Source organism: Sphaeramia orbicularis, chromosome 3 (assembly GCF_902148855.1).
Source record: "Sphaeramia orbicularis chromosome 3, fSphaOr1.1, whole genome shotgun sequence".
In the NCBI taxonomy this organism is placed as follows: domain Eukaryota; kingdom Metazoa; phylum Chordata; class Actinopteri; order Kurtiformes; family Apogonidae; genus Sphaeramia; species Sphaeramia orbicularis.
In genome coordinates, this window is record NC_043959.1 from 28,805,994 (window position 1) to 28,820,025 (window position 14,032).

Consider the following 14,032-nt stretch of genomic DNA (forward strand, 5'->3'; position numbering starts at 1 on the left):
GGTCAGTTTCAGATGCTGCAGCTCTTTCATAATTCATAGTTTGAGTTATTGTTTGTGCAGTGTTAATTGTCAGCCTTGTAAATCCAAGCTGGACTGACTGTACATATCCTGACCAAGGAAAATAAAATTCTCACTTTCTGCAGTAATCTACACCTGGCTTTTCTGCCTCCGTCCAGAGTAATATAATTATATAGCCTAAGTGTTGTCTAAAATTAATGTTTATTTGCAACATAGTATAGCAAATTATTACATGATCAAAAACAAATTAATTTCAGCAAAAACATGTCTCCATTTTGAATGTCTGGGGTTGTCAGAAATTTCTGATGTTAAAATGGGGTCACGAGCCAAAAAAGGTTGGAAACCACTGAGTTAAGATGACTTTTCATGTAGCATCTGAAATTTATTAGAGTATATTAATAAATAGTAAACCTAAAGGCTAATGAACCTGTGCATTTTCTCCCATGATGCCCAGAGGGACAAGCAGAAGCAGCTGAAGAAGAAGTGGGCTCGATGGTCGGCGCTATTTACTGGTCAACCATCCAATGATGTGAGGTCAGTTTGACGAGCACCGTCAAAGTTACTATACATTATATTTCCTCTTGTTTTTACCTGTGTTCTATCTATCTTCTTCTGGTGTTCCATCTTGGCCTGATAATAAAATAAAATAGTATAAAATAAAATTACATTTTTACTTAAACTGGGGCAAATGTTTGATTTTTTTTTTTTCCAAAATTAGATTTTTTTTCCCCAAAAAATTATAGTGAAATGAGATATAGAATATGCATATGTGTTCACATGGTCAGTGCTTGAAGCTCCTCATTGAATACAGTGATCTGCACTAAATTAATAACGGAATCAATCTGTCGTGTCCACATATACTTGAGGAAACTTTGCCAGGAGTTGCAGCTTTGAGTGTTTCTGCATATACTGTATGTGTATCAGCTTTGTATGTATCACAACTCGAGACAGATCAATGAATCAGTAAAACCAATTAATCGGGGAAAAAAAAGACTTGTAGCAGAATTTACCTCAGATGGCAGCTGATTATGGAGGACCGAACCTGCCATATTGAAAAATATACACAGAAATATAAAAATGGCTTGATAAATTAATTTCCGTACCGTAAATAGATACATTAATTTAATTAATAATTAATATCTGTTGTCGTAAATAAATGCAGGGATAAAAATGAAAGAAGGAAAAATATAAATAGGGACAAAATAGATAAATAAATGGTACAGAAATTAATTTATCAAGCCATTTTTATATGTCTGGATATGTTTTTCAATATGGCAGGTTTGATCCTCCATACCTGATAGCTTTCTTGCTTTCTTGCTTAAAATGTGAACATCTAAGGAAAAATAATTGCTCAAAAGATGGAAAAAACATCAAGTTTTTTTTTGTTGTTGTATATTCAGTCCCAGATTTAATAATCATTTGAATGATAATCGGGCGACACGGTGGTGCAGTGGTTAGCACTCATGCCTCACAGTAAGAAGGTCCTGGGTTTGATTCCAACACCAGTCGACGGGGGGGGACCTCTCTGTGTGGAGTTTGCATGTTCTCCCCGCGTCTGCGTGGGTTCTCTCCAGGTACTCCGGCTTCCTCCCACCATCCAAACACATGCACTGATAGGTTAATTGGTTAATCTAAATTGCCCATAGGTGTGAATGTGAGAGTGATTGTTTGTCTCTATATGTTCAGCCCTGCGATGAACTGGCGACTTGTCCAGGGTGTACCTCGCCTTCGCCCCTATGTAGCTGGGATAGGCTCCAAGTGACCCCCGTGACCCTAGTGAGGATAAAGCGGGTTCAGAAAATGAATGAATGAATGAATGAATGAATGAATGATAATCAGTGATTGAGATTTATTTATTAAGGTATTTCTATCTTAACTAACTTAGATGTTCAGCTCAAATCATCCTGTTTATAATAGTCAAAGATGGTTCATTTTCTTTCATTTTGATCGATTCTACTTCAAAATATTATTATTTCCACTATCGGTCAACCTCTACTTCATATTTTTAGTTTGTTGCATATTCTACATCATCTTTGTAAAGAATTTATATATGATAATTTTATACAAATGGAATCATTCATGGGTGGAGGGGTTCAGGTATGAGCTTTAGCAGCTTGAACATCAGTAGAAACATTAGTCATGGACAAATGAAAATGTAATGTTAGCTGGATTGAAACTTGGTTAAGACTGGTTCACAGCTATAACTATGAGGCCCGTTGTGCTATTATTTATTATTTAGTCAATGTAAACTCTGAAATTTAGTTAAAGACGCCCTGGGAAATGTCTTAAAAAGTCATAAATAAATGTTTTAAATTTATCTGGTGTAACAATAATAATAATAATAACAATTCCAGAAACTAGGAAAGTAAAGAAGAAGCCTTGTTCTAGACTGCACTGCCTTAGTTTTTACCTTTAGGTGTATTTACTTTCATCTTAAACTTAATATAAATTTGTTTGTCTCTATCCAGGCGTTACTTCGGGGAGAAGGTGGCGCTCTACTACCTGTGGCTGGGTTGGTACACGAAGCTACTGGTGCCTGCTGCTGTGCTGGGCGTTGTGGTGTTCTTGTATGGACTGGCCTTTTTCCAAACCAGCCCTCTCATGTGAGTCTATTTATTTGTTTGCACTTTCACCTCAGAGCAAAACAGTCCTGGGCTCTGGGTTGTTCTGTGTGTAGCCTCAGTGGGTTCCCTTCCTTCCACCATCCAAAGACATGCATTTAATAGGTTAATTGATAAATGTCAATCTCTCATAGGTGTGAATGTGAGTATGAATGGTTGTGTGTCTGTATAGCTCACAGGTGACATGTTCAGGGTGCACCCCCACAGAGGATGGATGGGTTGATATTTTCTGTTTCTGCAGAAATGTCTGATTATTTCTCTGTATTTAATCTACTCCTTAAAACCATAGATTGATTGATTGATTTATTGGTTTATTGACTGATTGATTGTTAAAATGGGAGAGTTCATATTAATGAACATTTACACGTAAATATGAGAGATTATAGCTATACGGCTAATTTCCATCTCGAGTCCCATTGGCAGGTAAAAAAAAAAAAGAACATCCATTGTCATTCTGTTTTACATTTGATGATAAAGAACAAAAGAAGGGGTTCTCAGTTTTTGCATAGTATGTAATAAACTAACTAACTAACTAACTAAGTTTAGCTCCCCATCCATCTGCCAAACTGGATCTTTATAGAACCCACTGATGTAAAATAAGGGTTTTACTATTTTTTATTTATTTATTTTAGAAATAATCATTCAAATTTATTTAATTATTGTTAGTTTTTTGTTTTGTTTTGTTTTTATCTTTTTTTTCAGCAATGTAGCAGTACATGCATAGAAGTGGAATAGCAATACATACATTATACATTGCCTTTTATATTATTGTCCCCCATAGAATAAGGCTTTTGTGATTCACTTTTATTGTTTTTTCTTTCTTTTCACACATTAAACATTTTACAATGATACAACAGAATATAGTTATAAGAAAATATATCAAAAAGAATACAAAAATCAAATGTAAAAAAACAAACAAGAAAAAACAGCAACCAAAAAAAACCCCACAATAACACCAGAATAAGGCTTTTATGAGGTGCCTCACGTCCTCACACTGCAGGTTTCATTTGTCAGACCCTTTATGTGCTGTGTCCGGTTCAGGGGAAGGCAAAAAAAAAAAAAAAAAATCCAATTTATGTCAACACACACCTGAGTACTTCAGGGACATACACAATTTTATGCTCTTGTTTTTAACTCAGGATCCTACACATGTACACTGTTGCCAATACAGTTGGAATAAAATATTGTTACCTCTTCTCATGAAATGACTGTGACATTGTGATTTGTTTTTGGTAGATAAAGTGTAACTTGGACTCTGTATGTGATCATTGCATCATGTCAAAGATTGTTACTGATGTGTAGAAACAGAAATAAAAAGAGTAATATGTCTAAAAAATTATTTTTTTCCAACTGTATGAGCAACAGATAAACACTGTTGCCCATACAGTTGGAAACATTTTGTTTAGTCAGATTTCTCTTTCTGTTGATATTTTTTCTTATATTTTTATACTTTTTTCTTATATTTGTGTTTTTCTAAAACTTGATTGGTTTCTCTCATCCATAACATGTCGTTGCATTATTGATTGTGTATTGACCTGCATGTGACTCATAATCAAATCTGAATCTGTGTATGAAGTGAATCGTTGCACTGCTGTAAACAGACCTGGAACTTGAACTATATTTAAAGTCTCGATCTACTGCAGGTAAAACACTGATTATGCAAACCAGAATCTAAAACCGAGTAAAGAGGAGGTGCAGCTGTCTCCTTTTGTCACAAATAACTTGAATCATAAAATGCAGAGGTGTTTTTTAATGGAATGTCTACACATTTTTACATTTTATTTGGACGTTTCTCCTGGTGATTATATAGAAGATGCTTTTCCTTAATTAAGCATTGTATTTAGTGAGCATTTATTTGCTTAGAAATATTTATATTGGAATTCAGGAGAGTCATTAGAATCCAGTCTGTCCTGTTTGTCATGGTTGTGCATGAAAGTCCCAACTGCAACTCTGCCACAACATGACTCAACAATGACCTTTTCTTTTCATTTTCCCTTTCATCATTGCATATCTGATGAGTGTTTGTCTTCTTTTGTCTGTTCTCAGTAAAGAAGTGTGTGAGTCCAACATCACCATGTGTCCTCGATGTGACAAAAGGTGTGATGTGTGGCAGCTCTCAGACACCTGCACCTACACTAAGGTGATCTATCATCATGTGGAGACTTAAACAGCCCTTGGCGACCACAAGCATCTACTGACCTTAATGTTCAAGAACTTTTAAGCCATTAATCCTATCAATACATGTAAATAATTCAGGTAAAATGCAGTTTCTCAGCTTTTCAGCAGCATCAGATATGATTTAATTGGACGTTCAGAGGCTCTAGTCTCCATCATCTTCTGCAACATTGATGCAACAATAAAATCCATGTAGTTTAACAAGTGAAGGTGGTTGTAGATGCTTGTTTTTAAGGTCACTTTTGCTGTTTTCATGTTACGCTTTTATGAACATCTACATAAGTAAATTCAATATATAGGAAAATACTGGCTTGGTAATAAATGGTGATTAGCCACTAAGGAAAGGTTAAATGTAGAGGGGAAAAAATAATTAGTTCTAGGTCTTTAAGGGTTAACATACTGTCTTCAGCTTATCAGAGTTACTGCTGGGCAAAGCTGGAATATAAATAGATATTCACTTACAAAGAAATATACCAAGTTCAAATGTTCATTATGATCTCAGTTTCACTTTAGTTTTACAACCATGTGAATAGTTTCATTTTTATTTTGATAAATTAACTATTATTTTAGATCAGTTTTATTGTCAATTCAAGTTTTTCCAGGTATTATGAAGGTATTGCCTGTATTGTGCAAAAAGACACTATGAAACATTAATATTGGAGAAAGTTGATTTAATTTTTCTGCAATTTTCATTGTTAACAGTAGTGTATTTAATGTGTTTTGGTTTTTTTTCTTAATTTTGAAAGGAGTCATTTTTGTTTTTATTCCAGTTAACACAATTAGTTTAGTTTTAGATTTGTTTACAATATTTAACCTGCAGAGAAACTAGTTCTGCAGTAACCATATTCACAGGTAATCTGTTAAAGTCCTAGAGCTAACTCCTGGCGTCTATTATTCATTGTGTTAGATTTATTCTTAACTGCGGATCTCTGTCTACACAGGTCAGCCAACTGTTTGACAACGAGGGCACTGTGGCTTTTGCTATGTTCATGGCAATCTGGGGTGAGTCTCCGATCTAATCCAATATAATTTGTCTTGATATAATTTGATGTTCCAGATGAATCCTCTCTGATTTTTCTTCTCTGTTTTATAGCTACTCTATTCCTGGAGCTGTGGAAGAGACACAGAGCGATATATGTTTCCAAGTGGAAAGTGTACGACTGGTGTGAAGAGGAGGTACAGTACTGCACTATATCTAGAGTCAGACATGTTAATGGAGGTTAACCAGAGAGAAAACGAGGATATTTGGATCCTAACAAGGATTATAGTTTTTAATATGTGGCAAACATTCACTTTCCATATATTTTACATTACCATATGTCTCACCTAAAAAACTCACTCAAACTTCTGTAACACTTAATAGATGTCTCACAGGAAAATCATTCGGCCATAAGAAAGCCATTACTAATGACTGAGAAAGACATTAGTCATGTTTCTATAAAATGTAAAAAAAAAAAAAAAAAATGAGGCTAATGATATGTATAAATGATACATGATGAAAATGGGATCAAAACAGTACTTTTCTCTCACCACGGACCTCATTACAGTTTTTTTTTTTTTTTTTTTTTTACAAAATAAGGTCCCATGGGATACAACCAGAAGGGGCGGGCCTTAGGCACTCTATAAATGACTGACAGTCTCATCTACATAGTCTTCAGTCAGAATTTTAGACAAATTAACATATACTGTGTCCACACTTTTGTCATATTTTCCAAAATTTTTCCTAATATTTTCCCCTTCTCCTGTTTAAAAAAAACACCCCATTCAGACAACCTTTGTTTTGCTAAATATTTCTGACAGTGAAAGGGACAAACCTCGAGAAACATAAGCTGTTTTGTATATCTGCATTAGAATGGACAAGGCATTGATTTATAACCAATGTATGATGGCAATAAAAACTGTAACTATGGCAGAAATGATCTTGTTTTCCCATATGATGTTGATTTCCTGTATTTTTACACTGAATATATTAAAACATTCAGCAAAACGAATGATACAGCATTCACAGGCAGCGTGTTTGTGCATGTTTTAACAGGAAGAACTGATCATGGACATCGTCAACGATAAGTTCTGTAAACCCAAACAGTTCAGACACTCGTACTTCCGCAGCGCCCTGGTCCTCGCCCTGGTCACCCTCATGGTGAGATTCACACACATATAAATGCTACAGATTGCTACTGAAATCCAGCCTGTGTAACGTGGTATCAGGATGTAACCCTGCTTTGTACAGAGCTCGATGGGTGTGTTCTGCAGTGTGGGGTGAAGCTGACATCTGATAGTCTGATGAGGAGCAAAAATGTTTCTCAGGAAATGTGAACAGATGCCTAACTACTTACAGTTAAAGGAATGTTCACGAACTGCTTCTTTAACATGCCGATAGGAAGCTGCAGAAAAGTCAAAGATTTTTTTCTAAAATTTCACAAACACCCCAACAGGAAAAAACTTGACTTATCAATATCAGCCAAACAATGATTAAATGCATGTACACAAATGAAAGAAAGTGAATCATTAGGGCATGTGCAGCAAGAAATGGAAACAACTTTCACACTATCTATGTTGCAGCTGATGATTATCATTGGCCTGGCTCACGCCCTGGTGGTGTTCCGGGTTGTGGCGGCCCCGTTGTTATCTGAAGGCAAGTGGGACTTCATCAGCGAAAACGCCAACACTGTGGCTGTGATGCTGGGAGCCGTCCTGCACTACGTCACCATGCAGATCATGACTCGGGTAAATCTGTCGGTGTTGAACCTTGTACTGATGATAACACATACACACATAGTGATCAGTGTTCTGTGTTGGAATTCATGCCAACAGAAGCTTGGAAACTATAGAACAGTATGCAGTGTGTCACAGTAAACACAGTGTCAGAAAAGAAGGTCTCATTTTATCCAACAAATCACACAAGAAACAACTAAGGGCCGGATCTACTAAGATTCCAATTTGCGTGTACTAATTTGTGTGCGCAATCTAGAATTTTGTGTGTGGAGTTGAACCGCGGTTTGTGGGTGATTTACTAAGAGTGGTTGTGTAAATGACAACAAGTGCGAACATGTTGGAGACACACCTATTTAAATGAGGGTTTTGGATGTTTTTTGTTGGTTTGCAGCATGGCAAGTTTGGAGGGATGAAAACACAAAGCTAAATTTGACCCTATAGAATCAGAGGTGTTGGTAGATGAAACAAATAAACACTTAGATGAGCTGCAGCAAAGAAGCCTTGTTTGGTCTCATTAAAGGAGTCCCGAGTGTGTGGAAACCTAATAAACCTGGCCATCTGGTGCAACATGGCATTTAGGACTTCAGACAACACATCTGAAAAAGATCCCAGCTGTAATAGCTACCATACCCTTGTTATATCATGTCTAGACTGGTAACTTACATCCTGAAAAAGTACCAAGGCTATCACATAGCAAATAGGTCAACCAAAGAACACCATAGGTCAAGCAAAGAACACCATAACACAACATATAGAGTATTTAGAACAATAATTCCTATTCTAGACTATATACTATCACCAATTTGTCATTTCCTCCATCAGTTGCCACAGTACTGTGGTAGCAAAATGCACAGAAGAAAGCACTGACGTATACGCCATTTATCACCACAATAATGTGGCAACAAGAGGAGAATGAGTTTAAAAAAAAAAAAAGAGATGAATGAGTGCATGCAACAGTATCCCTGATTGGCTCTAGTACAAATGCTAACATTTGATTGATCTGTGGCAATAGACAAACCAATATTTTGTGCCACAGTACTGTGGCAGTAGCCATTGCCATAAAGTAAACATGTAACTCAAATAAAACCAGGTTGTGGCCTCCAGTAATAGTTTGTTTTAAAAAGAGGATATTGACTTCTTGAGAGAGTAATTTAATTTGTTCAGAAATCAGTTAGTTTTCAGCCTGGATGTTGTGATAGACAGTATCCAGGCTGTTCTGGTCTGGTCTGGTCTGTATAAAAGGTACCAGATGCCACTCAAGGATTTCATGTCAGACATGAAACTTTATTACCTTCGCCAAGTGTAACGGCAGAGGTTATGTTTTCATCGGGGTTTGTCTGTCTGTTTGTCTGTTAGCAAGATAACTCAAAAAGTTATGGACAGATTTGTATGAAATTTTCAGGAAATGTTGTTACTAGCACAAGGAACAAAGGATTAAATTTCAGTGGTGATCGGGATGGTGGTGATTTTGATGAACTTTTCTGGAAATGTTGATACTGGCACAAGGAGCAAATGATTAAATTTTGGTGGTGATCGGGGGGGCTGATCTGCCTTGGCGGAGGTCTTCACTCTCCGAGTGCTTGACTAGTTTTTTACTGAATACAAAACTACTGAGGCAGAACAGATGTAGATATTTTGACCTGATGTCTGGTCTAGGATTGCTTTACCTACAATACATGTGGTGCATTTGAGCACAGGATAATCAAAATCTAATCTATAATCAAAAATCTGACAAATGCATCGTGCAAACTCTTTAACCTCTCATAATTACGTTGTCCTATTTTCACTTGAAACCTGGCAGCTCATGCAAATGAATCCACCTCCAAACAACCTGATCCTACAGAGTCATTACAAAAACATAAGTATGTTTTTCTTGGCACAGTCAGGAACGCTAAAACTACATTCCAACCGTGCCAAAATAGAAATATACAACAGCCGGATGCCTTCACACAAACACCTAACAAATCATTGCAAAATAATCTGTAATCTGATTTGCTATGTGTTTTGAAAAGTGATCTAAAAATAAAGACCCATTGTTATACATCAGTCAACTTGACAAGTTGACCTGAAAATAAGAAGTGAGTTTATTATGAGAAAAAAAGGGGGGAAGGTTTTAGTGAAAGCTGCTTAAAAGAGACACATACAGACATTTATGAGCATCTTTTTTGTGTTTTTTCCCCACATCTATTGTAGGTAAACAGATGGGTGTCTCTAAAGTTGTGTGAAATAGGTAAGATCTGTTTTGTTGTTTCCTCAATTAATTCAGTCCATATATGTACAGATAGTCGTCTAAATCTGTTAATTTATCCATAAATATAATTTGAAAGTCTGACAAAATGAGCCATATTGAGATTTATAATGAAGTATATTGCGGTCAGGTTTTTTTTCATGTATGCATTATCTGAGGTTCTCACTGTGGATTTGTGTGATTCCTGTGATCGCAGAGAAGACCAACTCCTTCGCAGCCACAGAGAGAAGCTTCACAGTCAAGATGTTTACCTTCCAGTTCTTCACCCTCTTCTCCTCCCTCTTCTATGTGGCCTTCTTCCTGGGCAGGTACATGTCAATCAAAAATGTTTTGATTTCATTTGTCTATTTTTTTTTTTTTTTGTCATCTCTTAAACTGATTTTGCTTCGGCTGTGTCTCATCTACTGCTGGATGTGGACTCTGATGCAGTTAAGTTTAGTGGAAATGCACAAAGAGGACGGAATAATGAAGATATTTATCAGTTAAGGTTTGTGAAGTTGACATTAAACGATGGGTTCACAAGTTTTAGGTACCAGCATACTAGTGAGTTGCCTTGCATAGATCAGATCTCCTCCTCAAAGTTACATAAAACTAGCATGTTGACCCGTGGGGATCCATGGGTCCTAGATGTGGTAGTTTTTATGCTGTGTTCATGCATGCTGTACCGCATTTGTCCAGCAGTCACCGCCAAAGCATTCTAAGTATAGCAACATGATTGTAAGGCTATCTTATTCCACAATGACTAATATCTCCCAAAATATTGGTCCTATCAACTTGCCGTTTTCGCTAGTCTGTTCCTTGACCAAAAATATATAATTATGCCAAACTGCAGCTGTTTCTGGATTTTGTGTGAATCCTGAGACACACATACATGCTTTCATGCACACAGAGGCCACTTGGCTTTTATAATATAGATACAGTGACGAGCCTTCAGTACTGTTCTACCTGAATCCACCTTTTAACACCAACACTATACCATCAATATCATAAAAAAAGGAATATAATGGTAGCGAGATTGAAAGCCATTACTAAAACAAGAAACCCAATAAACACAACACACCAGGTTTCCTTTCACTACAGCCACAGCTGCACCATGAACATCATCTAAAACACAATCAGCGATATTTAATGAATAAGATGACAGAAACATACAAATGTGCATAAAATATATTATACTCACTAAAATTACTGCTTATTTTTTAGTCTGTCTGTGACCAAATCCATTTCTGCTCCTCTGTTGGCCATTATAGGTTGAAAACTACTATTAAACCTGAAACAATACATTTGATCTTATACAAGTCTCTGCAGATGTGGTTTGATGATGACGATGGCTGAATTTCAATATTTACATTTTTTTTTTTTTTTTTTACAAAGTTCTCAAACCGATATCTCGGATACTATTCACCCGGTTTATTATTTTTTTTAATTTCATGAACATGTTCTTTACATGTGCCTTTCTCTCAAACTTTTCTTTTCTTTTCTTTCCTTTTTTTTTTTTTTTTTTTTTTCAAATTTTAGAAAAGTTTTTGAAAAGATTGAAAGTTAAGTCGCACATAAATCCCTGGGTATAATAAGCTCCACTCACTTTTTCACTCATCTTACTTTTGTTTTTCTCTTTCCACAGGATTAATGGCCATCCAGGAAACTATGTGCGTATTGCCGGGTACAGACTAGAGGAGGTGAGGAAATTCTACTTTCCTTAAGTTTCAAACTTTGCCAACCCTTCAGTTTGTTCATGGCTCTGTGTTTCTTTCTTCGGTGTGTCCTCCAGTGCCATCCCAGTGGTTGTTTGACTGACCTCTTCATCCAGATGGCTGTCATCATGCTGCTCAAACAGACTCTCAACAACATCTTTGAGTTCACTGTGCCGTAAGTGTTCTCCGTTTTCATTTCAACACTGTCTGGAAGGTGACAGTTGTTGAATGAATCATGACATGAGTACAGTTCAGCCCTTTGGCTCTGTGTATTCTGAGATAGTATATTTACAGCTCTGTACAGCAACCTTTGACCCACAGTAACCCATCCACCCCCACTGTCCTGATGACTAACCACATGCCTGATGCTTAGTTTAGTTAACAGACACTACAGACAGGTCCATAAGTATGTGGACAGTGAAACAAATGTTGTTACTTTGCCCCCAGACACCATTACTATGGATTAGAAATGAATCAGTCAAGATGTGATTAAATTGTGGATTTTCACTTTCAATTCAATGCATTTACCATTTTAGGAATTACAACTATTTTACACACTTTCCCTTTATTTTCAGGAGCTCAAAAGTGATCAGAAAAACTGAGGTCATAAATACAATGATTGAGGATGATGTTTTTAATAGTTTTCTATAGCTGTTGGGTTGAAATCAGGTGACTGACTTGGCCACTGAAAAGCAACACATTTCTTCACCTTTTAACATTTTCAGGTTGCTTTCAATGAATCAACAAACTGTGGAACAGGTCCTGAAAGACCAGCATGAGGGAAATCAGGGATGTGACTTCATGTGATGTTTATGTTGAAGTTAAATCGGAATATAAACTTGAAAAATATCTGTTATGTGAAAACATTGGTTATAGGCAAACAATTTGTGACATTAGAACAAACAACGTAAGGATCCCTAAAGTCACCGGATGATACAAAGGTTTGGAAAGAAGTCTGAGAGTCTGTCATTTGTGCTGTAATGGTTGTGTGGGAGACAAATTTTATGCTTTACTTGAATGTACTATTGTACAAGTTGTTGAATTTAGGGAAGAGTATTTGCCAAAATACTACTCACAGCATCCATCTATGTATAAACTTGTAATGCTTCTTCAGTCCAAACAACCAAAAACAATCCATAAATTAGGTGCCTTTCTGAAAAGGGTTTCAGCTCTTTTCCAATGAATTTTATTATTATTGAATGTATATTATTTTTTCTCTTATGACATAATGTTTGTGCTCCATACCATGCATTTGGTGATGAGCAAAATAAAATAAATTTTTGCAGAAAGTTTTGGGTCATTATCCAAAAATCATCTTCAGTGTGAAGCATTTTCCTATTAGTTTTGCAGTATCTGAATCTGGGCAGAAAGGATAATACCGTATACTTCAGAATTCACCCTGTTCCTTCTATTGGTGTTATGTCATCAGCCCTGGCAGCTGTATATGCCCGTGACATAACACTGCCTCCATGTGGTCTAATCTGGATCATGAGCTACTCCTTTCCCTCTCCACACTTTTCTCTTACCATCATTCAGGTACAGAGGCAAAATAAAATCTGTGTCACTTCCCAAATACATGTGGACCTGACAGAATTTAGAGTTATGGCACTTTTCACCACCTGAGTCAACAAGCTACTGCTCACCTCTACTTCATTTATTTCTCACTGCAGATAGTATGAGCTGCTCTTAAGTCATCTTCAATGCAACACTGAAACTTGGTCTTTATCAAACATATCTTCATCTCCTCCTTTGACAATGCCGTGGTTGAATGTTACACAAAAATATTATTATAAGTAAATATAATACAGGTTACAGTGAGTGGAACAGAGCAGCTGATCTTTATAAAAATGGCAGCTTTGTTCAGTTGTGTGACAAAGTGATAATTCTGTTTGACTAATCAGTATTGTGCCAAAGTAGGTACTATCTACAAACTTTTTTTTAAAGACAAACCAAAGAAGGCATGTAGGGTCATGTGACTCACATCAAGCCAGTAGATGGAAGAAAGCCAGTAATTTTTTACATCTGCAGTTCCATGGATGGAAGATGTTAAAAGCATTTACCTCTTTAAGTAGGTTGTCTGTTTGAAAAATACATCCACAGGTTTTCTCACAGTAAAAATAACAAGTGAACCACTCTGATTTGTTCAGAGCTTGGAGTGTTTTCCTGTAAATCACTTGTTAAAATGTCACACGAATACACACCAAGCGTTCCACTGATGTCAAGTGACTGTGTTTTCCAGCTGGTTGAAGAGCCTCTGCAGCAAAAACGCCGCGAAGAAGCTGCAGAGGAAATGCGGCTACTGCTACAGGAAAACCTGCCGCGACGACCAGGGGCGTATCGAACCATGTGACATCTGTAAACTACGAGACTGGCTGCGTAACTACCACCTGGCCAACACCGACGCCTTCAGCCTCTTCAATGAGTTCCTGGAGATGGGTAGGACTCACAGTCAAGCTCAGATTTCAAGAATAAAAACACAACTTTTATCCTCTGAGTCTAAATGAAAGCAGTTTAGCTTTAGTATGGCTGAACTATAAAACAACATCCATAAATACACCACG

The 14,032-nt window shown here is 36.7% G+C and overlaps 1 protein-coding gene across 2 annotated transcripts in view; it reads left to right on the forward strand.

The window, feature by feature from the left end:
* Positions 1-14,032, forward strand: part of ano9b (anoctamin 9b) — a 34,878-nt gene that overhangs the window by 14,122 nt on the left and 6,724 nt on the right. For both annotated transcript variants that reach the window (XR_003938290.1, XM_030163643.1), the window contains exons 7-18: positions 473-552; positions 2,487-2,621; positions 4,686-4,779; positions 5,756-5,816; positions 5,908-5,990; positions 6,850-6,954; positions 7,377-7,541; positions 9,723-9,759; positions 9,974-10,085; positions 11,402-11,456; positions 11,549-11,646; positions 13,711-13,907. Coding sequence is in view for 1 of the 2 variants with exons in the window: in XM_030163643.1 (XP_030019503.1) it covers positions 473-552; positions 2,487-2,621; positions 4,686-4,779; positions 5,756-5,816; positions 5,908-5,990; positions 6,850-6,954; positions 7,377-7,541; positions 9,723-9,759; positions 9,974-10,085; positions 11,402-11,456; positions 11,549-11,646; positions 13,711-13,907 (1,222 nt within the window). In the remaining variant the exon portion in view is untranslated. The remainder of the gene's footprint in view (positions 1-472; positions 553-2,486; positions 2,622-4,685; positions 4,780-5,755; positions 5,817-5,907; positions 5,991-6,849; positions 6,955-7,376; positions 7,542-9,722; positions 9,760-9,973; positions 10,086-11,401; positions 11,457-11,548; positions 11,647-13,710; positions 13,908-14,032) is intronic.